Raw genomic sequence first — 27,385 nt, forward strand, 5'->3', positions numbered from 1 at the left:
CCTTTATTGCTAATCTTGTTTTGGAAATAGGTAAAATGACGATATTGCTTTTGTCAGTAAGGTGCTCTCGATGTCCTGGTTTCACTTGACCTGGGCCATTTCTTGTCCCCGCCGACTGTTTTCCCCCTCAGTCTAGGAAACCATCACGGTGTATAAACCTTAAATAAAGCCAGGCCCAGCAGCAGCATTACAGGAGATCAATAAGATTTTAAAATCTAAAATTACATTTAGAGCTGATCATGCGCAGAACAGAATTAATAAGCAGCTGCTACCACTAAGCTCTGGGCTACATTTTCACAAGTACAAAAGGACAACAGTCAGGCAGCCCCATTCACTCACCACCAATTGTAATGCTAAAGGTGTGAGTGGGTGAGAGTGTCGCAGAGGTACTTAAATCACAGTGGTTGCTTTTTTTCTGTTTCTATCTCACACAAGAACGAATCAAAAGGCGTCATAGAAATGTTTAGTGGCTCAGAACCATTGTCCTTCACACCTTTTTGACAAAGTCCAGCTATGGTGACCAAAAGCAGCATTTCCTATACTTAGATTTAGAGGACTACAAACACTTTGTATTTAACCTCTTCCTCATGGACAAACCAGCATCTATTACAAAAAACGCAGCAAGTGTCATTTTTCCAAGGTTGCAAATCACAGCACAATCTGTGAAGAGGCCGCCTAATACTACTATGACTAAAGTACAGCACTTGGTGTGCTTCACTTCTGCTGCATCACATTTAAGAGAGTTGAGAATTTTTAGAACAAGTCCAGTAATATCAGTATCTACTGACTCATTATTATGCTGTTATTCACTCAAAACTTCTTAAGTTTTGATTAGGTGGAAGTAAAAATGTCTTTTTTTCCCCTTGAGTTTGTCATCTTACTCTTGTGTGGTGATGGGGACAAGCAGACTGAGTACATATATTTTTATATTTCAAAGCATTTCTTTGGCCTCACAGTTGGGTGCTGTCACTGACCGAATTTGGGTATGGATGTTTTTTTTTAATGGGTTAATCTGTTAATCTGGCTGAAATTATTTTTATATGTTATATTATCATGTTAGCAATTTGATGTGAGACAATTCATGTCGGGAACTCTGACGCTGAGAGGACCCGAGTCCCCCCAAAGTTCAGAAACTTCTCGACAAAACAATTACAAATGCATGAAACCACAACTTAAATCATGGTTATTTGCAGATGTTCTTTCTCTAGACTAAGTTTTACATACAAAATGTGTTGACGAATATTTACAGATTAAACAACGTTTAAACTGTGCACAAAGTAATAATAGCATACTTAGAATATATATGATTGTACAATATATGGGAGCATTTCTGAAAACCACATACTTTCACTTTTTATACTTTAAATTAGTGATGCATGATATTAAAATTTCTGGCCAATTCTGATATCCAACATTAAGATTTCTGATATTACTGATGTTGATATTCAAATTTTGTTCACATTAAAAAATGAGTATAAGTAAGCACTGTGAGAACATGAAAACTATTCAAAAGAAGCCCGTACCAAATTAGATTACATAGTCTTCTTTGTTACGTAACAAAAGTAAAACATATTTTAACATATTTAACGTTCAGGACCATTTCAGTAAAAACATCTGTGAAATAGCAGAAACATCAAATGTAGAGACGAAGATGCTAATGTTACACAATCATTGGTTTTTCACATTAGCTAAATTTGTTCATCGGATTGATACCGATATATCGGAAAAACACCAATATGTGGTCGCTGATATATCTTCATGATATATATATATATATATATATATAGTGACATTGTCACTTTACAAATAGTCTGAATACTTCTTCCACTACAGAATGTAATGCAGTGTATCTAAGGAATAGTGAAAGATTATAAAAGCGTATGTTGTGTCAGTCACTGGATGAAGGTCGTGGATTCAGGCTCAAACAACGGTGCGCTCAAAACCGTGTTCAAAATGATAATAATGCAGTTTTAATACATGAAAAGAAATTCTGCCTTGAATACCTTGAGGCGATGTGAGTGTAGGTCTGAAGAACTAACAATGAAATTATATTTAATCATGTGTTAAAAAATATGTTTAAAAACTAAACAGGAGCACAAAATAATGAGAACATGATTGGACACTGCTCTGAAAGTTATTTATGTTTCATTTATTCAGCCAGTAAACTTGATGAATAGTAATTTAGAGACCAGCCTGGGACTGATTAGACAATGAGAGAGCAAGAGTCATGATTCAACAATAGTACAAATGGGCAAGAAAGAAAGAGCTGCAACGATTATAGCCGATTACCTAATCAGTCGATTTGCAGAATATCAATCAGCGACAATAATGAATCGATCAATTACACATTCAGAAACTTTTTGAACAGAAATCAATGATTCCAACTGCTCATATGTGAATATTTAGTGGAGTATCTCCTGTTGTTTGTATGAAAATAACTAATTCCACTCTGAGAGCAGTTTTAGAATTTAGAACTAATTACCTACTCTTCAATACCTTGGAAAAAAAGTGTTTTTAGGATCACACATTTTTCACTATTAAAGGGTAATAAGGCAAACATGGCCCTGAATAATACTTAATTGGAACTTGCTTTTATGGAGTCTCTTTGAAAACAACAATATCCTTTTAAGTGTTGCATATTTACCAGTCCAGCTCAGATACAACACACAACTCCAGCCAGTACGTGGTGCACTCACGGAGAGCGAGGCAGGATGGGTCTCTTTAACTCGGCAGAAACCCCATAGAGAGATTTAGAGAGCACAAGGGTCCTCTTGAAGAAGAAAAACAAAAGAAACCTGGGGCTGGGTCCACCCACACATGGCCACACATCTGTCTGATCCTTTTTACCGTGCTTGTCTGTGAGCTTTAGTCTCTATTCTCTCTCATGTTGGAAAACTGAAATCCACAAACACCCTCCCGCTAAAACCTCCTCCTTGTACAGCAACATGCACGAGCACGCATGCATACACACACACACAGCGTTGGCATCCAGGGATATTACACACATTCTTCTTCCTTCGACTTTGTGTTCTTCTCCATCAGGTCCTTTTGATGTTAAACAATCCATTTCCTGGAGGTTTGTTCAAAGTAATTACATTTTGAGTTGCCCGTCAATCAGGAAGCGCTGACAGAAAGAGAAGAAAAACTGACATTTGATTGGTGAAGCTCCTGGCTATTCGTGTCATCTTCCTCCCCCCTCCCCCTCTTTTCTCCCCTCTGATTTCCAGGGTAAACGTCCCTTCTAGCAGTGAGCAGTGGGTGAGGGGTTGGATGGAGGGGGGGACATAGGCGGTTGCTGTGAGGCATGCTGGATAATATTCTCTAATGAGGCGAGCCAGCCATGCCACCTGGAACCCTACCAGTGGCTGCCTCTCTCAATATCTGCCAAGAGTCACCTGCTTTGCATTTTCACGTGAACATCTCCAACTTAATTTCTTTAACGGCAACATTTCTCGGGCCTCTGCAACTAGCGGGAGAAAGAGAGGAAAAACTCCCTCCACAATCTAGAAGTTATTCCACTTTCCTATTTCATTACATCTAAATAAGAATCAGCTGCCTTATCTTGCCGTACAGAATCCATCGCCTTTATCTGACACCTCCATACTCAAATCTCCATATCAAATCTACCTTTTTGCAATATCTAGCCAACAATAGGCAAATATACATGCTTTAAATGGTCAAAAAAAGTCCAATTTCAGTGTCCCTATAAATACTGGCTCTATTTTTTTCCAGACGTACTGTATACCCGAGGTAAGGACATCCTCGCCTCTCCACTCTGTCCGCCTACATGCAGCCAAAAACCTCTGGCATGGTACCAGTGCAGCTCCTGAGCAGTCAGCAGAAAGGAACACGGCTCTCAGTCCAAGGATTGAAAACCGCTCACGGCAAAGGAACGACTGTCATCTAAAGTAGATCCTGATGCTAATCCAGGTGAGCTAATGCGTGAGAATGAGAAGCCCCTGATTCATATCATCAAACCACATGAGGAGCACTGTTTAAATGAATGCTTAATAAGGCATGACACGAAGTTTTAAAATATTCCACAGTGTGTACAGTGGTGCAGGGGCTTGTGGCAGCTGTGGGGAAGGGATGAGGACGAGTGGGATGCGGCAGACAAAGAAACGCTTGTTTATTCAGGAAACAGTCCCTGGAGTCTGCTTATCTATTCCCCTGAGTTTGAGCTTGTGTGTGTATTCATGCAAAAGTATGTACACCTAAATTAATTCTGATAAACTTGGAAAAACACGTGTGTAAAAATCCAAATGCTTTCCTTATGGGTGACCGTGTGGCTAGCCAGCTTTCTTTTCTTACACATTTTCCTTTTTTCCAGACTCAAAATGTGAGAAACCCAAACCGGCCAATCAAAGCCATCACTCCTGTGAAAACAGACATCTATTATTATTACAGAAGCCTTTTACACATGTCTGAGGTGCTGGGGGAGTATTGTGCGGCTGTGCGGTTATTGGTTTGGTGAAATAGACTTAACTTTCAAGGTTTGACGAACACAGAAATGAGAAAGTCAGGCAGCAGTAGAAGACAAGCTATTACTGCTCGCTAACGTGAGGCTTCACCACCCCTCACTAAAATGTGGCATATTGTTTAAGGCGCTTAATGTTCTGTAGACCAATTTGGGAGTTAGGTCTGGGTAAATCTGAGTGTCTGAAAAAAGAGGTAAAAAAAATAATCCTGTTTTTGTTGTTTTCATATATATATGACTTATCTAAATACTGTTCTTTTTTTTACATTTATTTTTGATTTTTTTTTTTACTGTGAAAAGAAGTTAGAAAAAATTCCCTCTTTGGTTGATCGCCTCACAACTCATGTCCGCACTAATAGTGAAGAAAAGCCTGAAGCCTTAACATGCCTCTGCCATTATTCTGTAGGGAGTCTTTGGTGGTTCCGGATGGAGCGCACAAAAAGTACAAGTTTGTTGAACCATGACCCTGCTGCAACGATCTCTGCAGGTGCAGCCATATTGTTGCTGACCACAGCTTGACTTGTATTACTTTTATTTCTTGAAATCCTAGAACTTTACAATTAAAGACAAAAAAAAAGGAAAAAAAAAATTGTTTGGTGAAAAATGATCATACAGATGCAACGACCTTTTACAAAAACTGAGACTTTCTGAAATGTAGCAATCTAATGCTAACGACATTAGCATTGCAACTAAGGTGCCACTGTTCAGTAGGGTGAGCAATAAACACTGCATTACAGAACATTTCCATAAACAAAAGTACGAAACAACCTAAATAAGACACTGATGTGTTTTAGGAAATGACCAGCCCAAATTGTCAGGAACCAAATCAAGTGTATGGAGGAGCTGGCAACATATACAAGAAGAGCGATACGATATGTACCGTCTTGGATAATAAAAACCATCTTGGGAGGTCTGTGTTTAGAGAGAAATGGAGGAGGGACTCTATAGTTGTACATCTGGTTCTGCTTATAGTGTGGATGTGCTCGAGAACACTGATCAAGGATGGGGAAATAATGGTGAACTCTGCTAGAGGAGGGTTTTCTCTCTGTCAGATGTCAAAGATGTTGAAACCAGATGTTGAATCCTGCTGGTACTTTTTTTCCTCCATTCTGACAGTTCACACTATATCTGGGATTTTACTCAACAGGCTTCGGGCTTGCTAACCTGAAGCCAAGTAATGTCCATGGCTGCACATTGTGTGATCACCTGCATCAGCCAATAATGTTGCTGTTGTAATCATCAAAAAGTCACTGAATCCAAGAGTTCCCATGAAGCATTTTTTGGTTATTAAAAAAAAACAAAAAAAAAACCCCTTAAAGTCTCACGATCTTTGTGAAACATGGATCTTATACTGTAACCTTTTCTGACCAAAGAAAAAAAAAACCCTGCTGTCAAACTTGATCACTTTTCCATCAATCACTTTTCAATAACAAGAGAAACTCAACCTTTTTAATTCTCAAGTGAACAAAGTTCACCTTACTATTTATATTTTTTTATTCAAAACAACTGATATTCTATATTCACCACATTCACCAGTGGGTCAGTGTTTTAAATGGACTACACTCAGTCTGCAGAATAGTTCAAGTTCAGAAGTAGAAACCCCAACTGCAGCTATTATGAGAGCAGAGCGCACGATCAATATTTACTCCAGATATCCGATGGTCCCCACCTTCCCTGTCACATGTGGGGTCAGACTCCTTACATTTAACTGTCCTGAAGTCTCGCTTGCTGATCAATAGTTTGCCATCTGTACTAAAGGTTACTTCCCTGTTGAGCTGCAGGTTGCCTCTTTGCATCTGCCCCTCAGATGATCTGGGTCTTATTTGCTTCCAGGACTCTGTGTGGTGCTTCTCTCCTGAGCTGTAGGAGCTGGGCATATTCTGTCCTTCTACACTGAGCCTTTCCCTACAAAAACCTACCCTACCCTTGAATGTTGCTGTGAATGTGGATAGGTAAGATGGATGCAGTCCTTGTTTTATTAGACTTGTTACAGTAGTAATGTTTCTGTTATGAATTACAGCACTAACTGTTACAACCTCATTTATCTTTGGTTACTGCTATTTTTCCTCCTGTTTCATCTGCTGCACCTGCGTCTGTTTGGTAGTGGGTGATGTGCATTTTTCCTTCCTTTCATATCTGCTGTTTTTGTGTGCGTCTTGTTCTTCTGGGTCAGATACTGTTGCTGACATTGGGCTATACAAGTCAAATCAAATTTACATAAGTCATAATTACAAATGTGTCTCAGATGCCTTTACAATATGCACCCAACTCCAGGTTTTGTTCGGGACCAATTTTAGCTCTGTGTGGAAAAATACACTCCTCTCATTCACTTCAAAAGAAGACAATCTAGTAATCTAGGAGGGGCTCGAGCAACACGTGTTCCAGTTTCTGGCAAAAAAAAGTTGAACCACTGTCAAGTTGGTGGCAAGGCAATGTGGTTTCATCTGCCAAAGTACTGCATTGGCCAGTTGCAGTTGCCACCATGAAACCTTTCCAATTGTCAAGTTCTGTCTCCGTATTACAAACCATTTTGTAGTGTTGAGGCCACTGATAAAACTTTAAATGTGGTAATCAGTCACTTCAACTGCACTTCCTGGATCCCAGTTCAGTGCCTTGCTGGTACTGTAAACAACAAGTTCTTATGAACACAGTTCTGTATGTTGTTTGTACAAAGGGCGGGTTTCAGTCTGAATCCTTGTTTACACCATTGACGTGGATAAACATCAACTTCACAAAAAACCCTTTAACTAAAAAAAAAAAAAAAAAGCAAGAAAGAAGGGATCTCTTTTGCAGGACATAAACGTAAACAGTAAAACCATACTATAGGAACCCTGAATTACAATGGTAAATTGCAAACATAAGAATATCAAAAGCAAAGGCTTCAAGCAACCTCAAGGTGGACAGCACTGGTTGGACATCGACTACTCAAACCAACTGTACCACAAATACCATTTATTGAACATTATGTACAACCTTAACTGTGGCCTGACTCCAATCTGGCCCTCTGTCCAAGCACTTCTCTAATACAAACACATAATAACAACTTTATACACAACTATTGCCCAGTCCATCTATAGACATTAAACTGTCATCATTGTAGATGCGCACCAGGCTTTGTACCGTTGCAGAGTGTTGGAGGCTCTGCCTACAGTGGTCTGTTTATCCAGCTGTCTGTCTGGATAAATCCATTTGGCTGGAGGCAATGAAAGACTCTGTGGTGAAGAAATACATTCCGGGCTCACAGTGGATGAAACAGAGGCAAACTCTAATGTGTAATGAAAGCACTCCAGCACAGGCGGTCTCTTTTAATGAATGAGCCTAAAACTGAAATCTGCATGCAGGAAACATATCATCAAGTGTACACATGCACAAACACAGTCAAAAATCAAACAGGAAAGGGCAGAGAGCGTGACAGTGAATTCTCCCCTCGTTGTTTAGAGGTGAAACGAAAAGGAGAAAAAGATGATGTACAGTCATGATGGGGAATCAATAACTAATCCACCTGGATTACTTGAAAGGCAAAGGTGCTCTGGTAACAAACGCTGCATGACGGCATAAGACTTTGTGACATTATGAGGATTTGTGTGCATGTGCGTAGTGCTTTGTGTTCAGGGGTTTCATGAAAGGATTCATGATGAAACTCAGCTGACTATAGAAACCATCAAAAAGCAAAGGCAGAGACATACAGATGCCACGTCTGGCACACAGTACACCTAATACAAAAAAATCCTAACAGTTTATGAAATCTAATCTACACATATAGTGGACAACCTTGAGCGATTTCGTCCTCAAAAAAGAGGCACGCAAGAAAGTGGTGCCTAAGTGGATTTCTTCCCACTTACATGTTTCTCCTGAGGTTCAGCAAGTAAAGATTTTTTTTTTTAGCTTGAGTGAAGTGAAAAATGCATGGGTGGAAAATATAGACCTATAAGTAATAAATGTAAAGTTCTTTTTAAGTGAAGAAAGAAATTTCCATATCAGAAGCATTTTTACTATTCATTTGGGGAATAATACATCACCTTTCATTTAAAATTTGCGATCTGTTACATTATTGATATATTATTATATATGCTAGTATAACTGTATACTCCTTTTCCTTATGGCGTATATGTTTGAGCCATGATGAAAATTCAGGGAGACCAAGTACAATGAGTGTGGTGGAGGTAAAGTGTAGGAGCTAAGCTCTGTGAGGAGTAGACATATAGCATGTCTTCTACAATGGCTTTAAATGGCTGATGCAGTAGTAAGGAGAAAGGAAAGAGGAAAGAACAAAGGAAACTGGTTCCAGCATGTATTGTGCTACTCTAGTTGACACTTAAAAGCCCTGCACACCAAGGTAAACCCACATAAGACAGTTTATTTATTAACACGTAGTCACAATGGGCTGCTTCTGCGTTGTTCCGTTGCCTGACAACCAAAACAGAAAAATATGTAAATGAGAATAGCTTTACTGGGACTTTGTATTAAAATGCTGTAAACACAGAGAGCAGGACAGAGGAAAACAGATGTGAACACTGGCTGAGCTTTGGCTAAACTAAAGCATAGAAGGTGACGTGAAAGCACAGTAGCCTACCCCTTTGTTTATTGCTTTTAGGTTGGGCTTAAATTTAAAGTTCCCACCATCTTTGAATGCCCCTCGGCATAATAATTTCCACACAGCTGTAACCTGTGGGTGTGCGATCAATGCTACTGGTATCGTTAGCTACAGTAGCTGCACAATGTGCTAGTTCTTAGGGTTTAAAGTGATCCAGTGGATCTTCAGTTCCTTATACAGTGGGAGTGCATGAAGACTCTTCTGTTCACTCTTGCAGCCAGCAGCAGAATATAAGTGTGCTTTGCTCATAGCTGAGACATTTAAAAGTGAACAAACCTGGCAGACTGCCAGACAGCTGCTAATTCAGAATGGCTCACCTGGAAGCAGCAGCCAGTACGGAGTCAGGATTACGCAGCTTTTTAGCGCCACAACTATTGATTCCTCATCTTGTACTTCAATAAAATCCTGAGCGGCTTGTAAAGCTGGGAGGCCATCTCGTTGGTGGTTGAGGAATGGCAGTAGTGAGTGTTTTCATATTCTCATAGCTTATGTTTTATACCTCCAAGTGTTTGTAGACACAAAACTAAATAAAAACTAATTTTCACCATGTGGGACCTTTAACTTAAACACAATCACATAACTATCTTGAATTGTTGGAAGTAACACTACTTTCACTTAGATAACATGAGCAATACCACTGTGTAAAAATGCAAGTACAAGTCATACATTCAAAGCTTTAGCTAAGTAAAACTACAAATATTAGAATAAAACAATCACTTCATGTTGCAAAACTGTTCATTATTCAGAATGACTCATTACAGATTAATAATTACAATTCTGGATAAGGAATACTGGTGCATTACTAATGTGGGATAGTTTTATGGACAATGATGTATTAAAATATATTTGTGATTCTGCCTTGTGTGAAATAAAGTAAGTCAAATTGTTAACTTTCGTCCCGACCATCTATCTCACATGATGCCGACTGGGCAGAGGTCTAATGAGACAGACAGTGAAACACCTGTGCAGGTATGCAGGGCGTAAGAGTTATTCTTTCACACACAGACCAAATTGGGTTTTCTTTTCATTTCAAGATGCACCTGGTTGGAAGCACCTGTGAGACCCTGTGAGAGGGTCCGGTTAAGTGTAGGAGCAGTTTACCTGACCTTTCTCACAGCTGATATTTTGGTTTGCCAAAGACAGGTGCAGTTAATAACATCACTAATTGCTGCACTCCATTTATGTGAGCCAGTCTCACAGACCTCATATTGTGCATGCTGGATGACTAGCATGACCATCATTAGTGTTTTTAGTTTCTCTGGTGGTTTTCCAGCTATGAAGTTAAAATGTCTGCTATAAAAAGGTCTTCAACTGCTGCGAATGAAGATCAAAAGGAGAATCTCTGTGGGAGGTCATAAGCCTCTCTCACACACACTTCATCTGAAATACAGCCTTTTGAAAAGATGCATTGATGTCCAGCCTTCCAGTCTCCATCTTTACCTCTAAGGGTGTTTTCAGCCTTGGGTTGTTTAGTCTGGTTGAACTCAAGTCTGGTTCTTTATCCCCTTTAGTCCAATTTGCTTAGGCAGATCTGAACCCTGCAAATATACTCTAATGCAGATCAAAACAACCACGCCAAGACCCTTTAGAGGAAGCGACCTCGATCCGGATCCAACCTCAATCTGACCCACGAGCTGTACTCTGTCGGTTTGAGCCGAGCTGATCCCGGAGCTGGGTGTGCTTTGCATTCTTGGATGCGGCCGAGCAAAATCAGTTGCCAACAGCTAGCTGGGAAATAAATCAAGGTCTGACCTGGATGAGTAGTAACGAAATACATTGCCCTCTTGATATTTTTGAGGACCTCCTTCCTGTGTTTACTTTCTCTCTCTTGCCCCTGACACATGAGCGGCCAATAAGCAGACTGTTTCCACATCGTTGCTGTTAGGTTTATTGTGCAAAAAAGTAATCAAACCAAGGGAAAAAAAACAAGTTAACCATCTCATCCACAGATACGGATCCTGTCTTGGAGGGTCAGATAGGTCTGAAAAGCCTGTTATATTAGGTTCAATTTTTTTGCTGTTCATCTTTATGAAATATTTTTGTGCCACTTATGTTTTCTCTCTTTCCTGAGTGGAAAGGCTTTTATTTACTATATTTGCAATATGCCATGCCTGTGTCTGTGTCTGTGTATGTGTGTGTGTGTGTGTGTGTGATTCCCCCTAATATTTCTCGAGGAGTGCATTTGGACGAGTGCTCGTCTCCAAGAGCATATACTCACACACACACATGCGTTTACACACATACACACACGAGCCTGGCATATTTCAAATATGAAAGTGCATTTCAGCTAAGAAGTGGGAAGTGATTTATAAAAGGCTTTAGGGAAAGGCTTTCTACTGGGGAGAGAGAAAAGACATGGCAGAATAACTCTTCAGAGATGGAGAGTGGGAGGGTGCTGCTGAACCTAATGTTATAGATAGCAGAGCAATGGGTAAGGCTGGATATTTTAGTGGTAGATCAGAATACAAAAGCTCAACCTTGAGAATACAAAATGTTCTTTGAGGTTGTAAGAACACAGGCGAAATAAGCAAATAATTTAAATTTCCTTGTTTTAATATCCATAACTTAGTAGTTCCAAACTTTTTTTGCATAGCAGAGTGCTGCACTCAGTCCTGACTAATGATCCTCTAACATATCAAGAGGAAATATGTCTCTAGTGGGCAGCCCACCTGTTAAAGTCACATTAGAAGAAAGACAGAAATCAGAAAAACACACATAGTTGTGTTTTTGTTTGACAGAGCTTTTCGTAGTTGTCAACTCAGTCTAGGTGGGTCATATCTAGTGGCCCGGTGGGGCAGTGGTTGGTTGTTCAGACCTGCTGGGCTTTCCTGTGTGGAGTTTCCACGTTCCTCCCTGTGCTTGTGTGAGCTTTCCCTGAGTACTCTGGCTTCCTCCCACAGTCCAACGACACGCATGAAAGGTTAAGTAGTGATTCTAAGTGTGAGTGTGAGCGTATATGGGTGTCTATGTCTTTGAGTTCAGCTCTTTGGCTCCAGCCCCTGCAACCCTCTATGGGATAAAATGACTATGGTCGATGATTAAATGGATTGACGGTTCAAAGCAACACATTAATGGCAAGTAGAGATTTAAGGCTGTCAATGTCATGCCCTGAACACAAAGTCTGGAAACGTTATTTTATGATCCTAAACCGAAACGTGAATCTGCATTCTATCAATATATTATGGCCACCCAAGAGAAGGAAGATTGTGCATAACCAACTACAAAGAGAGATTCAGTTGTTTTAACAGTTCTTGTAAAACTTACACTGCTTACAGGTTGAAAATAAGAACCTGCTGCTTTTTTACTAATCCCAGCTGGACTGAGTCATATCTGCCTCATCCGGGCAGAGCTTGCTCGTCTGTGTTTGCCATCCTAAGACTTGATTCCCAGCTCACAATCCCATCTTGGTGACTCAGCTCATCCTGTTTATTCCTGCATACTTATTTTAAAATGACCAACACAGCCGCGCATTCCAATCCACTTTGTCATCGTCCAAAGCCACAGTTACAGACAATCTGCACTCAACGGTGCACTCCAAAACAGTGCCACAAACTCACAAACCACAAGCCTGACGTGCTGAATTCTGAAAACCTGCCCTGTCCAATAACAATACGTCTTATTGAATCTCTCAATGGCAAAATTAAAATACTCCAGCATAAAAACATTTATAATTCCAGCCATTTACAATATCTCAAAAAAACATTCAGAAGGAATAAACACTGCTGCAAAAATGAATCAAATAATTATGGGAATTTTTTTTGTTGTGAAATTAAATAAAAGTACATCAGGTGGTACAAATAAATAAAACTGTGAAACTAACTTAATACAAAACACGACAAGACACTTGGTATTGGGTAACCTCTATAAGGAATACTGTATCTTCAGTCACCAAAATGGTCTCTCTGACATGAGGAAGCCTCACCTTTATCACCTCAAAACATCTCGTTGGATTTTAAATGTGTTAGCAAATGCACAGCGCCTGTTGTTGTCATATGTAGTACTGCAGCATAGTATCTTTTATTCTTTGGAATATACAAGTAAACTTTGAAAAACAGGTTTAGTTTGGGTGTTATGTGGTGTCGTTTGGGCAGCGTGGTACCTGGCATAAGCGGCTGTCCAGTGATTCCAATAGGAGGCATCCCCAGGTTGTTCATGGCTGTTGCCCAGGCGTTGGGGTCTGACATGGGCATCGTTATCGAGTTGGAGTCCATTGTCATATTACAGATGCCTTCTGCAAGAAGACACAAAAAAAAGGATAGGGAGAAGAGTCAGTATATTTCCTGCGACCTTTAAATCCTCATGACAAACGGGTCACACCACAAAAGGAACCATGTTATGCCAAAGACTTGGGTAGAAGATTGTTTTGACAGCGTGGTGTTGGTATGGCATCTTTAGTCGCGACCTTCCTACAAATTGTTCCTATAAGTCTAAAAAGGAGAGGAGAGGGAAGGCCTCGGTGACCCTGCAGTCAGTCTGGCTGCACAGCGATTTTAGCAGAACTGTCACTGACAATCTATTCATCCTGATGTTGCTGTTTGTTCGCTCGCTACAGAGATATTCAACAGCCTGGCCTTTTGACACCTCCTGTCTCGCTGACCTGTACTGAGAGTCAACTTGAAATGGTGCTGTATGACTGGGGGAAAAAAAAAAAAGATTACAAAAATAAAGAATCCTACTTGGAGCAGCACAAGCAGGTTAAAAAAATAGGAATAGATTCATATATACACAACATGTGCACCAAGGAGTATTCTAGTGAAAGATCAGAGCTTTCCTTTGCAAGCCAGTGTAAGAAAATAATAAAGCGTAAAACAAGATTATCATGGCGCTAAGCACAAATCCCGATGCTATCAGGCATTTGCCAGGCAGTCTGCTACTAAACCTTGGAAAACTTTGAAAAATTTCCAACTTAGCACGGCAAATATGCACACATCATCTCAAACCGACAACCCCTGACTCATGGTTTTCTGCCCAGTGTTGCATAATAAAGGGAACATATTTAGGTCCCCATAATAAAAACCCTGCAGTAACGTCAACATGAACACATCATGCATCAACCAGCGGCTCATTCTCCCCGTCTGCAGTCTATTTCACAGCTCTAAATGCTTTTTAATTCTCTCCTCTGGTCGACCTCTTTCTCTCTGACAGACCTGTAAATTGCTGTGACTGCTGGCTGAGCCAAGCTGCCCTCTTCTCTCCTGATGCCAAAGCCAACACTACTGTTAATAATGAGAAGTGCTGCACCCTGCACACACTTCACACCTCAGAAGGTCTGTGGCATAGCCCACTGTGGATCTCTGTGTGTAGAAATGTCTGTGTCTGTCTGAACAACAACTGCTATATTGGCATTCGTGGTATTCAGACACAGCTGGCCATGTGTAATAATGCTGTTTGCCTCTTTGCCTCCCTCTCTGAGCTGCTAATTTCAGAGCTGTCTGCTGTCGCTGCCGTAGAGAGGCCTGATAAAACCGACCGTGTCTGTGCGTCGCTGTGATAATGCTGCTGACGAGGACTTCACAGGCTTGTTAACTAACACAACCCTATTAACTGTGGACACTTTCGAGGAGTTCAAATGAAAGAGGAGAGGAGTGGTGAGCTTTTATAGCAGCTTTATTACAGTTTACAGTACATTAACCACTGTCACTGCAGTGCTGATGAATAGACACACTCGGGGTTTGACAGGTGATGTCCTTAATTCAACTGAGTCTTCTTGCTTGGCTAATAGAAACAATGATAGTGAGAGCTGGGAAAAAGCAATGTTGATACAGGATTCAGGTTGGTCTGGGAAGTGTTAACTGTAACATACACATATATAAAGACAACAGTATACCAACTGTATGTTATAGAATTTTCTGAGTTTATTCGAGTCTTCTAGCTCTTTTAACATTATTTTTTGGTTATAGCCACATCAAGAAGATGCTAAAAATGATGCGAGGTCTCTTCTTAAACAATAATAATGTATTTGTTTCAAAATATCACAATACAGACCAACATTAAAAGTAACTAAGCTGAAATAAAAAAATGAAAAATCTGTATGTCCATTTGTCTTTTCATCTAATCTACTGATGGAAATACAACAAGGCATTGTCTATGAAAGGAAATCACTGCTCAGGCCGCAGAATTCGATTCTGCTCCTCACTGGAGGACGGAGTACTCGTTTTTGTGCAGCTCACATTCAAAGCCTCATGCATTTGACTGGTTGGGTTACGGATGGTAAAAGTCTTGGTCCAGCTAGCTCCTCTATGGTAGCCTCCTGAACCTGCTCACAAGTAGCAGCTGAGTCATACACAGTTCATTCATTCATTCAGCGCCTCCAATTTCTGTGTCACCCTTTTTATCATTTAAAATTCTGTTCCCGTTGTCCATCCTGCATCGACCCATCCGTCTCATCCCGCCATCCACTGTCTCATGTTTCTCCACTCCACACACTCAGTCTTCACTTCATAAATCAATGACACCTTTTAGATTTGCACCTCTGTATGTTGATCATCGAGTGCGTTTGAGTTTGGTATGGCAAGGTGGCCTTGAGGGCAAGAGTCAACCTTGGCTCCCCCTAAAGGAGCCATCCTGCACCATCACATCAATATATAGAGCTGAGGGAGGAATAGCAAACAGCTGCTGAAAAATCAACACAGGGACACAGCATAGACACAGCACATGGGTTCACCTTGCCAGAAAGGAGGAATAGGAGCCAGAGACAATACTGTCAATAAGGGAATCGATGTCGGTAAATACCTTTAACTGAAAACATGGATTACGACACTGTGGTTTGCTGTTTTGTAGCCAATTGTCTGCATAGAATAAAAAATACCTAATTGAAACTCACAGTTTAAGTGTTTACTCCAAGGTCAAAGCACAAAGCAAAAATCAATGGCGAAAAGAGAAAAATAAGCCAAATCATTTTCAGCTGTTGGTTCAAGTTACCTTGAGCTGATGCAAATGCCATATTTAGTTATACAACTTGAACAATCTAATCACGCGTGGCTAAGACCCGATGACACAGAGATCCAAATGTAGAACTCTGTAGACCTGAGCTTAATGTAAGTAAGTCTGCTTAAGCTTGGCTAGATTTAAATAGAGCTACAGTGGAGGTCACATTTATCTCTTTTCACAGGATCTCTTCATCATTGTCACACAGTGTGAGTGCCAGAAAGACTTCCTGTGAAAATGTTATCACAGGAAGGACAATTAATAGGCAAAATGAAACATATTGGAAAGTCAAAATAGAACATTAATCTTATTCAAAATATTATTATTTAGTATAGCAGTTACATAGTTGTATATGTTTTCAGATATACTTTGATTGATAGTCCGTAATTACATTTATTTATTATTATTCTTATTATTTTTATCCCAAATGTCAAAAACTGACAGATTTTATTTTGTAGAATTGAAGAATTTTCTGATTTTCTAATTATTATTATTATTTTAACCCAAATGCCAAAAACTCACAGGTTTCATCTTGCAAAATCTAAGAATTTTCTGATTTTCTAATTATTATTATTTTTCATTCTATGATATTCAATATTTTTGCATTTTGAACAACTTAGGTGAAAGTTCTGATGCATAGTTTACAAGTTTTGACATTTTATGGATCAGGTGATCAACAAGTTCTTCAAAAAATGTGTGGTTTAACTACATATTTATACATACTTTCAACCACAAAGTAAATTCAATTGTAACAAGTATATATATTCATGGACATGCTATGTAGAGAGCAACCAATGAGCAACTCTACACCAGCATCACCATGATGCTTTTTAGTCTTCTGGATATTGCCCATGGCAATTAAAGCAATGGTGATTTTGATTCTGCTGGGGTCCACCCAGCCCAAGGCTTTCCTGATACTCACTCTCCGCAGGCTGTGACCAGCTTTTAGCTTCCCTAAAAGCTCCCCCAGGAGGCAGATACGAAATTAAGTCATTTAAAGGCCCATTGGCCGTAAGCCCCAACAGCAGGCAGAGAGACGCTGAGGGCCATTTAGTCTAAAATGCACATGGTTTTAACAGCTAACTACAGGTTTATTACAGCCCCTAGAGAGCAAATTCAAGAGGGAGCTAAAAGATGAGGGATGGAGACAAAAAGAGAAAGAAAGGGTCGCTTATGATATACAGATGTGATGCTCACGAGACAAAATGACAGAAATAAGAGCGAAGCAGAAAATGGAAGCCACCTTAAATTGAACTTTGAACATTGTGGCAATGAATAAAGCGCACAGGCCTGATGACAGTCATTACCGCAAAGTACGAACTGCAAAAACCTACAATCATGCATAATATAATGCCTTTGCTGAACACAGTGGTTGAGCAGGCAGATGAGCATAATTAAGTTTCAATACATGTCCTCCAACCAAAGGAAAAAATAAAACCCTAAATATTTGCTGCTGACTGTGTTTTGACTCTTTGGTCTCAGACAAAATATTGGAGGGGAGGTCTGGCACTTTCTATTTAAAAGGATGTGTGAAGCGTCCATACTTATGCATGGAAGGAAGAAAAATGCCGTGAGTGCAGAACTGCCCTCTGAGAGTGGATGACTGTTTGACCTTAATCTTCTCCTGAACACAAGTGTGCGTGTTTGCCTGTATGTGTGTTTGTCTTTGTGCGTTTCAGAGTATGGGATGAAGGTCACAAGAACACCTTATATACATTTAAAAGGTTAAAAAAAAATAAAAATCAAACAGTCTCATTCCAATGTGAGAAGAACCTCAGAGCATGAAGATAAGGTGAATGCAACAGTAGAAAACCTTATTTGGGGGACAATTTGTACAACTTTATCTCTGATGAATTATGAAAGCCTTCTCGAAATAGATAAATGTGCTCATAAAGATCACTCTATTTTTTTCCATTACTTACGTGCCTAACACACACACACACACACACACACACACACACACACACATACACACAGGCTCTGTTTAATAATGTATGACTGCCCTTCTATCCGCTTCTTTGATCTGTTAATTATGATAAAACTGGTGGAGGTCTGGTGATTAGTGGTGGCACAGTCAAGTGTGCCCTGAGTGTTCCACTACACCGCGTCTCACTTAGGACCAGAAAAGAAGACAACAAAGTGAAGCTCAAAGTATGACATAAGAGACCTAAAGAGAGTCTGGCCTCATGGGGAGGGGGGAAACTGGGGGACAAACTCCTTCTGCTGTCTCTCTTTCATTAACCTCAAAATGTTCTGATAATAAAATCATTAATAAGGGTGGCAAGTTGGGCAGAAAAATCTCAAGAAGAAAAAAAAAAATCTCTCAATAGTCGTCCTTGGTTTTTACGGTTCAGAGGCGGGGATTATATTTTTAAAAAAAAATTTAAACAAGGTCACCCATTAGCTTGTTATCTTAATCATTTTTTATGTTCTTGTGACCTTTCAGAAGGCAGCATTACTGAGATTACTGAGAACGATCTCAAAGGAAGGAACTCATGCAACTAAAGACGCTATTACTAAACCGTATCTTTAAATAGCAGATCCCTGTTTGCTGCTACATTAGTGTCATATTTCTGTTTAAAATCTTGCATGTTGCACCTTTAAACAACTCTTCTTTTTGCATCACTGTGATTCCTCACTGATCATCTTGTCACCTAAATTCCTGAAAAGAACTTTCTCTCAACGTCTAACTGTCTGTCTTACTTATTCACAGAAGTCTAAATTCTTAGAAGACAAAAGATAACAGGGATATTTGATGTGATATTCACCAAAATAAATAGATCACAAAGGCTAAACAATGTTAAACATATAATAAGCTGCTTGCTGAATAGCCCACTGTGTAATGTCATTACTGAAACTACAAGACTGATGGTTTTGTACCGTTGTAGAAAAATGGAATTTCATTACCCTTCAAACCTGAATGAGAGGCAACCTCAGGCATTTCACTGCACAAAATGGGACAGCCTTGTTTACATTCTGTGCTACCTTAAAAATCTAACCTATTGCTAAGTCTTTAAAGAGTAGCACAAAACCCATGTCCATTGTAAAAAAAAAAAAAATCCATTGCAATTTGATGACAGAAAGTAGATCTGTGTTTCCTTTGTGTCAAACAGGTGACCATGGCCTCAGTGACTGAGTGGTGGCACTGGCAGTTGTCAAATCAAATTACTGACTCTAAAATTGGATCGGAAAAACTAACCTGAACCTATTTCTCTGCAGTGGTGAACCTCCAACTCCAAAATAACACTAAAAGGCTGATGCAAATCCAAACAATACTATCGTCCAATCAAGTGCTTATAGAGGCTCAATTATTAATCCAGTGAGTCAAAGGCTACAAAATCCTACTTTCTCTACACAAGATGCAATCATTCCTTAATTTGCTCATTTGACCCATAGACCCTCATCAGAATGTGATCAATTAACCTTCTTTATCTCTTCCACGTAGTAGATCCATTTGAGCAGATGAAGACATAAAGATCTGGACAAGGTGTTGGTCTTTAACCAATTAATGAAAGCGGACCAGTCACTCAATCCACACCACATCATTTAGCGCGAAGCAATCAGCGGCAATCAAAATGTAAGTTCAGCATGTAGTGCGGTAATGTTGTGTGTCTGCTGCCTTTCAATCAAAAATTGATTTTCTGTTTTACTTTTAAGACTACAGCAGTGATGTGAGAGCTGATTGTGGACTGACCTATGAGCAAGAATGCAATTATATTTAAATGTTTTACTTCTAGCTGTTCAGTGACAGTAAATGTACCTTCTTTTTTTAAACCTTGTTATCATGTCTATATGGTGTTCTTTATATACTAGACTCTAGCAGCTAGAGAACATGAGAGAAATAAGGAGTCAACACCTTGGCTGACAATTTTGACCGAGAAACCGGACTGTAGAGACGACAGCCTGAAAAACACTGATTCTGACTTCCGAGCTTTCATACATAACTAACTTAAGGAACCAATCCTCTGAACTAATGAGGTGGGGGTTTCTGCATCATTATTCTTCTCGAGAACCGATGTCTGGTTCAGACATGTACTCAATATTACATCATGTAGCACAGGGCGGTTTTACAGCGTTTGGGAAGAGCCGCAGACGAGCTGATGTGCTTGAGCTCGAGAGCAGCCAGTTCACTCATCACAACAGAGTCCTGGATTTGACGAAAGCCGCTCCTGTTGCTACAACGTTTACATTAAAAAATGATGAAAACATTCTTATATTCATTCATCCCAACAAATCATCCAATTTGAGAGGGACTGGATAATACTGCTGACATGATAAACCAACAAATTACAGCTGCTCTGTCATGACTCCAACAAGCTCAGCAAGTACTGCTAAATGCCTAATTTCAATTCCCTTAATGAGTTTCATCGCTGGGTTTAAAATGGCTCAATGCTGCGGTTACGCCTTTTCAAAAATATTGCGTGATTAGACTCAGCTATGAAGCAAAGATGCCACGCTAGTGCACATCAGGGGCTGCAGTCATAAACGTCCTATATGACAACAGGCAATGGAAGAGAAAGAAAAAGACGCAGTGATGCACAGTGGACATCAGCATGTATCTCACTGAGGAAGAGGTCTTACAGACGACTTCACTGATAGGCAGATTACTTGTGGTAAACAAACTCAATTTCTACAGGCTTATCAGGAGCTATTTTTATACAAATGGAGCAGAGGCCCTTGTGTTTGTGTCAATGCTGTCAAGGAGGAACATCCATTCCCGGACAGGAGCATGACTCTTCCCTTCCTTATCGGGCCGAGAGAGGTGACAGACAAGAACAGATTAGTCTGATATGTCGGGGTGGGGGGAAGAAGGAATGGGAGATAAAAAGCATGAAAGGGAGAAAAAGAGAGATCACAGACAGCGCTGTAACCTCACCACATCAATGCTGTCAGAGCATTCTAAATAATGTGATGTGAGTTTGTTGGAGGAATCTATAACATAGCATTGAATGTCTGTAAAGAGCAACATATCTGTAATAGCCGTGAGGAAATCAATGACAACGACCTGCCTCGCTGCCTGGTGACGTTTCTGAAATAGTAACATCTGAATGCTTTACTTAGATGGTGGTCAGACCACGAGGATGAAGCATGAGCTGCAGAGTGCACTGCTCTACTTTGACATGATTGGATGGTTCGAAGTAGAAAAACAACAAACTCAAAGCACAGTGGCCTCCACTGTTTTCAAGCTGACTTGTGGCGTCCACATACACTGTTGTTTGATACTGACCGTTTTGATTGGTCAGAATAACTGAAGCATTGTGCTGAGGTGACATTGATGGATGTAACTCTTCACCTCAAAGCAGAACCAACTGGACCGGGTTCAACTTGAAGAGCTGCACCACCACATGTGCTGCAAAACAACTGATACAAAGGTTTTACTGTGCCTGAGCAACAGCAGATAATAAAACTTATTTAGCTGCGGCTTCTTCCACTAATTGCCAGTGTGATCGCCATCATGTAAACAGCCTTTGGGGCTATGGCTCTTTTCAAACACAATCCCTTGCCTGCTACTTCTCTGCAACGGACCGAATTATATTAATACAAAAAATATCTGCATCCAGTCCATAAGGCTTCTCACTGGCCCTACACAAATCAGAGAGGTAAGGATTTTTGAACATATAACAGCACCACAAGATGCATAGCAGTTCAAGAACAAGGTTGCCCAAAATGAACAATGTTTTTCTGCTGGTTGGATGGTTCACTAGCCCAGTGTTTGATCGAAATAACACCTTGCCTGTGTGATGACGTAACAGGTCCAAAGACACCCAGAGAAAAAAAGAAAACAGAAAGCTGGCTGAGCAAGGAAACCTCAGCTTGCATAGATAAGGTTATATGCAAAAGTTTGGGTCTTCCCAAGAAAATTTGTTTTGTTTTTGTTTTAATAAAATAAATAAATAAATAAATTAAGGAAATAAACAACTGAAACCATGAGCATTTTTTAGTGGGAAAGTTTACCAGTTCAGACAAGAACTCCACATTTCTGACCAAACCTTTCAATGTGATCATCAAAACTGCAAACGTTCTCAACAGGGCTGCAAGCAGAAGAATCGCTGCATGACTGACAGGATGCAAGAGTAAAGTGACTGTAGCATTGATCTTAATGATGTAACAAAACAGCTGCTACTAATCTGTAGGAATGATGAGCTCTAAGAGACAGGAAGTTACTTTAATGAACACATTTACAGAGAAGGCTGACATCCTTCTGTCCACACTGACAGCAGTGAGGATTCGCCCAATTACAAAGAAGCCGATTATTGTCATGTGTTCTGTCACACCTCAGAGGAAAATGCATCAACAGAGCTGGGAAATCTGTGAGACAAACATGAAGGACAGAGCACGCACAATGAATCACTGAAGCATTATACAATATAAAACTCTATTGCCGGCCTATTAATTTAAACATGCACGATGAACCGGCGAAGCACTGCATAAAACTGCATGAAGCCTGACGCAAAATATGTTTCCACCGTGTAAGCAGTGCTTGTGATGTGCATTTCATCCCAAGTACCTGACTCACATGTATGCCGCACCAGTTAAACACACCAAGTCCTTCAGATCTCATTACTGAGCAGAAGAAATGGTTTCTCATTTTAATGTGCAAATGATGTACAGCACCTATTCCACTGTCCTGGAGGGGGTGGGTGAGCGACTGTGGTAGAGACGATGAATCTGAAATATTTTTTAAGCTGGCCGAGCTGTCACATCATTAAATACTGATTTGTGAGTGGGCAATCTAATGGTGCAGATGTGAAGAAACAGACTATTACCAGAACATCAATCTAAAGAGGAGAGATGTAATAGGCAATTTGATCATTTTGACTTGAGGAAACCATCACAGAATCCTTTGGGACTTGAGCCTCCAATTTATGGGATACACATAGTTAAGTGCTTAAAAATAAATTGCATCAACCAGATGAACTATGTTTAATCCTGCATACATTTACTGTATAAGCAACCAGAGTTCAATAAAGGAATGTTTTTATTACACAGTGTGCAAGGACCAGTCCGAAAGTAGCTTTAACACAGTGAACCTAATCAGCATATATATTGACAGAATGGCATAACTACACAGGCAAGAGAAAAGAGGAAATTCAGCCCACATGTGAGCTCAATTAAGGGGCTGCAACCAACAACTTTTTGCATCAACTAACTCTTTTCTCATTGAAGCACCAATAAATAGTGAAAAGTACCTGTTGTGATCTACTTAAGCTGGAGGTGTTATCCGAAAATGTCTTGTTTTGTCCAAACAACAGTCTAAAATATGAAAGATAATAAATTTACAATCACAAAAGATAGAAAAACTGTGAAATGTAGCAATTTAGAAGCTGGAAACCAGGGGCCTCATTTATCATCAGTGCATAGAAAAGGTTCTAAATTCTGTCGTACGAATAAAATTTAGGTCGTAGTCACATCAGTAAGTCATCAGTGTTGGAAAATCCCACTTGTTCTTAACCACCATGCTCACTTTCTGGATCATTTACCTTCAGAAACGCCTCCAATTAACCATGTACAGCGACAAAATGCCTGTTTATAAAACAAGTGAATATTTTTCCCCCTCACCTTTCATCATCATGGCAAAGAGGACGACAAAGAGGAACTTTTCAGAAACTGAAATTGAGGAACTTCTCAGTGAGGTTGAAGCAAACCAGAAACTATTGTTTGGTGCATTAAATGTTGGGATAACCAACAAAAGAAAAAAAAAAACACTGCATGGGACAGGATAGCCACCGCAGTTATTTCTGTTGGGTCAGAGGAGGGATCGCTAGCAGAAATAACATTTAGAAAAAAAGTGGTTTGAATGTTAAACTCAGTGCCATAAAACCCGTCACAGCCCATGAAAGAGAAATGACTCCAACTGGAGGACAAATGAATACCCAACTTTCACCCAGTCCTGATCACCTACAGATGGGATGTTTTAATAACCACACTAAGTCCAGTAAAAACATTTCCACCCTTTGTAACACTCACCAACAAGCCAGCCGTCTTCAACAGCTCCTGCTGGGAGACCCACAGAACTGTTCTGCTCAATGAATGAGTCATGCGTTCCTCCAGGCCACAGGGCGACAACGTTTGATAGCGACAAATGTGCATCACAATTATTTGTACGTTGATTGAATGAAACCCTTTGCTATTAACATAATTAAATTCATTTCGTGATGCTGCTTTGATTGCGATGTGGGTGCTGTCTATGGCTCCACTTATGTTTGGGAATCCAGCGATGGAGTGAAGTCCCCGTTTGATTTGGGCCCGTTGATGATGGCTGTAAGGGAACTGGATGTAGGCTGGGGCCAGGGGAGTTATGGCATCCAACACTGCCGGCTTGATCCTGCTCAGTGATGGCTGGGAAATGTCGCATATGTCTCCAAACTCATGCTGGTATGTGCCGGGGGTCAAAATCCCTGAATGCTTTCTATTTGTAGTTTTACTATTCTACCACTAGATTACGTGCGTAACCATGGTCAGAAATGTGCTTATATTTATGTACATTCCTAAGGATAAGTGCAAGTTGAGAAATTCTATACTTTGCATGGGAATGTTTGTACACGAAAAAGCTTAATCATGTACCTAAATAGCTAACAGATTTTTAATAAGGTAAAGCATTTTGTTTGTACATATTTATTTTTTTGCTATATTTCCTATTTCCCTCATGCCTTAGTTAACATGCTTCTATGTAAGTAAATGTATATTCAGAAAACTGCATTGTAAATTGTTTCAGCTTAACTTATTCTTTGTTTTTACATATATTCATATGTACACTGGATTGCTATGTTTACAGTAAATTCTTTGTCTTTGATATCGATTTTGTCCTTGTTCACTATGCAACACAATGCAGGGTTAGACCCGCTTCACATCTGTAATTCGAGCAGTGTCCTAAACGTGCCACCAGGAGTCTGTTCACTTGCTCCCAAAGTGACAAAAATGACCCCAAAACACTACTTATATTTCTTGGAGTAGCTGGGAAACACGATGCTGTTCCTGCTGACCAGACTCGGCGCCACTGTGACCTCGACTGTGTTTGTGTTTGGGGGTGTAGTGGCTTAAAAGCTAAACAGTTTTGGTGCAAATCATCCGGGGTGACAGGGATCAATGCGACACATACCGATGAGAGCAGTCACAGATCACCTACTCTGTCTCTAGTGAGACCACAGATGCTACAATACAACTCTCTTACTGTCATTTTTCTATTTTTTCCCCCTCCTCCTCCTTTCAGAAATTTCTTTTTTTTTTCGCCCTACTGAGAACATATTACATTTTGAAATTAGATTTTGGATACTGAAAAAAAACTCAAACTGATTTGATTCTATAGTATATCAACACATTTGGTTACATAATCATTTTAAACATATTTCCTGAAGACAAATCCGTCTTTGATGTAACCATTTAAGAGAATTACAACTTTCAGCATGTCTGATTAGAAAGGGGAATATAATTGAACTCCTCATGAGGCATAATTGGGAAAAAATCCTGCAGCGTTTTCACAAAGTGAATAATTTCACAGCAGTATGACAGCAGAGGGTAAAACTTATATTTTAATAAAAATGACAAATTCATGGGGCGCTAAACTTTTCTATGAACTAATCTGTTAAGACTTCAAACCTCAGTGCTAAACCAGGGATGTCATGGTAGTGAATTTGTATAAGCGCGTTGATGAAATAAGACACCCAGGTTCATGTACATGCTATATTAATTTAACTCTCTCTCATCCATTATGTATCATGTAAGAACGTGACTTCTCATAGTCAATTTGCATAACTTCCATTTCTCCTGTACAGTCTGTCTGTTCACCAGAAAATCAAACCAATCTCAAAAACAGCAAAAAAACAAAACAAAACACAAACAAGAAAAACCGGAGTTTATCGCAGATGCAACCTGCTGAGCTACATCTAAAGTTAACATCAAAGGAAAGCAAATTCCATAAGGTAATACATTTACACTAAAAGATGTGGTTTCTAACAATAACAGAACAACGCAACAGATAATTTATACCATGGAGAAAACATTCAACGCTACAGCATTTCGCTACTCCTCAGACAGATTCAGAGGTTCCCAGACAGACCAAATGAGTATTTCTCCTTAATGAGTTGCTACGTTAAATAAAAGATATGAATCGATGCACAGATATGAGGGACTAAGGCCAGAAAAAAATCAACAGCTTTAGAACAGGCGGCTTAAAATGACTGCAGTTGATGCCACAGTATGTCTCTCATTACCTCATTAGATTCACACTCACAAAAAACACCCAGACAAGAACAAGAAAAAAGGTAACTGAAGAGCAGCTCTGGCTGCATTTAATGAGGCCTGGATGTTCATGAAACTTGTACCAGTCACTTCTTATTCTATATAGGTAATATTTTTCAGTACCTGGCATTGACATCAGCCTGGGGTGGCAAGACAAGGAGATCTTGAGGCTGATTATATCGGAAACAAGAAACACACAAGAAAAACACTTGAAATTAATAAGAATGATAATCAAAAAACAATAGCTGCTTTCTCTCTGGTTACAGTTTAGAATATTGTAATGTCTTACCATCTAAAGTGCCTTGAGATGACGTGTTTTGATTTGGTGTTACATAAATAACAATGGATTGAACTTTTGACCTCGGAAGTTTAATTATTTAATTGTATCACTTTACTTCAAATGTTAGTGAAGGAGGTCATCTTCGCTTTGTTCAAGGTGAACTGCTGCCATCACAGCAACACTGCAGAAAAACTCATTTGTGCGTCGTATGAAATGCAGTAGTTCAGTAAACACTCCACTCTTCTAAATGGAAGCTAACCACTTGCAGGCCTTATTCCAGTTTTCTATATTTGCCATGACCATCTCTCCAACCTATAATCTTGAGTGCTCTTAAGGCTTGAGGAAAAGCCACACAGCAGCACAAGTGAAATGCTGCTATCAAGGATGCACAACAAGCGTCTTTCGATTAGAATTATTTTTTTCTCTCATATATTTCTGTATTTCATAACACCTACAGATAACAAGAGAAATAGTACAAAGACTCCACTACTGGAACGCTATTAATAGAGGAAAATAGCACATAAAACAAGTCATGTTTGTGCTGTCTCAGTTGGCTCACTCTGATAATATATCTGAAATTGTCTCTAATGACCAAAGCACGATGCCAAACCAAAAGAAAGCAAAGACAAAGGATCAATGAAAACGCTGAAAGCTTTGTCCGCCAACTGAGGATGGATCAGATGGTGACTTGGACGAGGACAATAAATGGAACGCCTCCAGTTTTAGCAGAAAAACACACAAGATTCAAACTGTACTATAATCTACGGTTCAGACCTGGTTAAGTCTGGTGGGAATCTGCACAGCTGTGGAATATAATTTATCCCACATGCGATGTCAAGCACATAAGTGGAAAAAAAAACATTCTTTG

The 27,385-nt window shown here is 39.7% G+C and overlaps 1 protein-coding gene across 2 annotated transcripts in view; it reads right to left on the reverse strand.

The window, feature by feature from the left end:
• enox2 (ecto-NOX disulfide-thiol exchanger 2) overlaps positions 1-27,385 on the reverse strand; it is a 192,579-nt gene that overhangs the window by 52,888 nt on the left and 112,306 nt on the right. For both annotated transcript variants that reach the window (XM_008294984.1, XM_008294992.1), the window contains one exon: positions 13,171-13,302. In XM_008294984.1, the coding sequence (XP_008293206.1) occupies positions 13,171-13,302 (132 nt within the window). The remainder of the gene's footprint in view (positions 1-13,170; positions 13,303-27,385) is intronic.

This window comes from Stegastes partitus, unplaced genomic scaffold (genome assembly GCF_000690725.1).
Source record: "Stegastes partitus isolate 25-593 unplaced genomic scaffold, Stegastes_partitus-1.0.2 Scaffold22, whole genome shotgun sequence".
Lineage (NCBI taxonomy): Eukaryota > Metazoa > Chordata > Actinopteri > Pomacentridae > Stegastes > Stegastes partitus.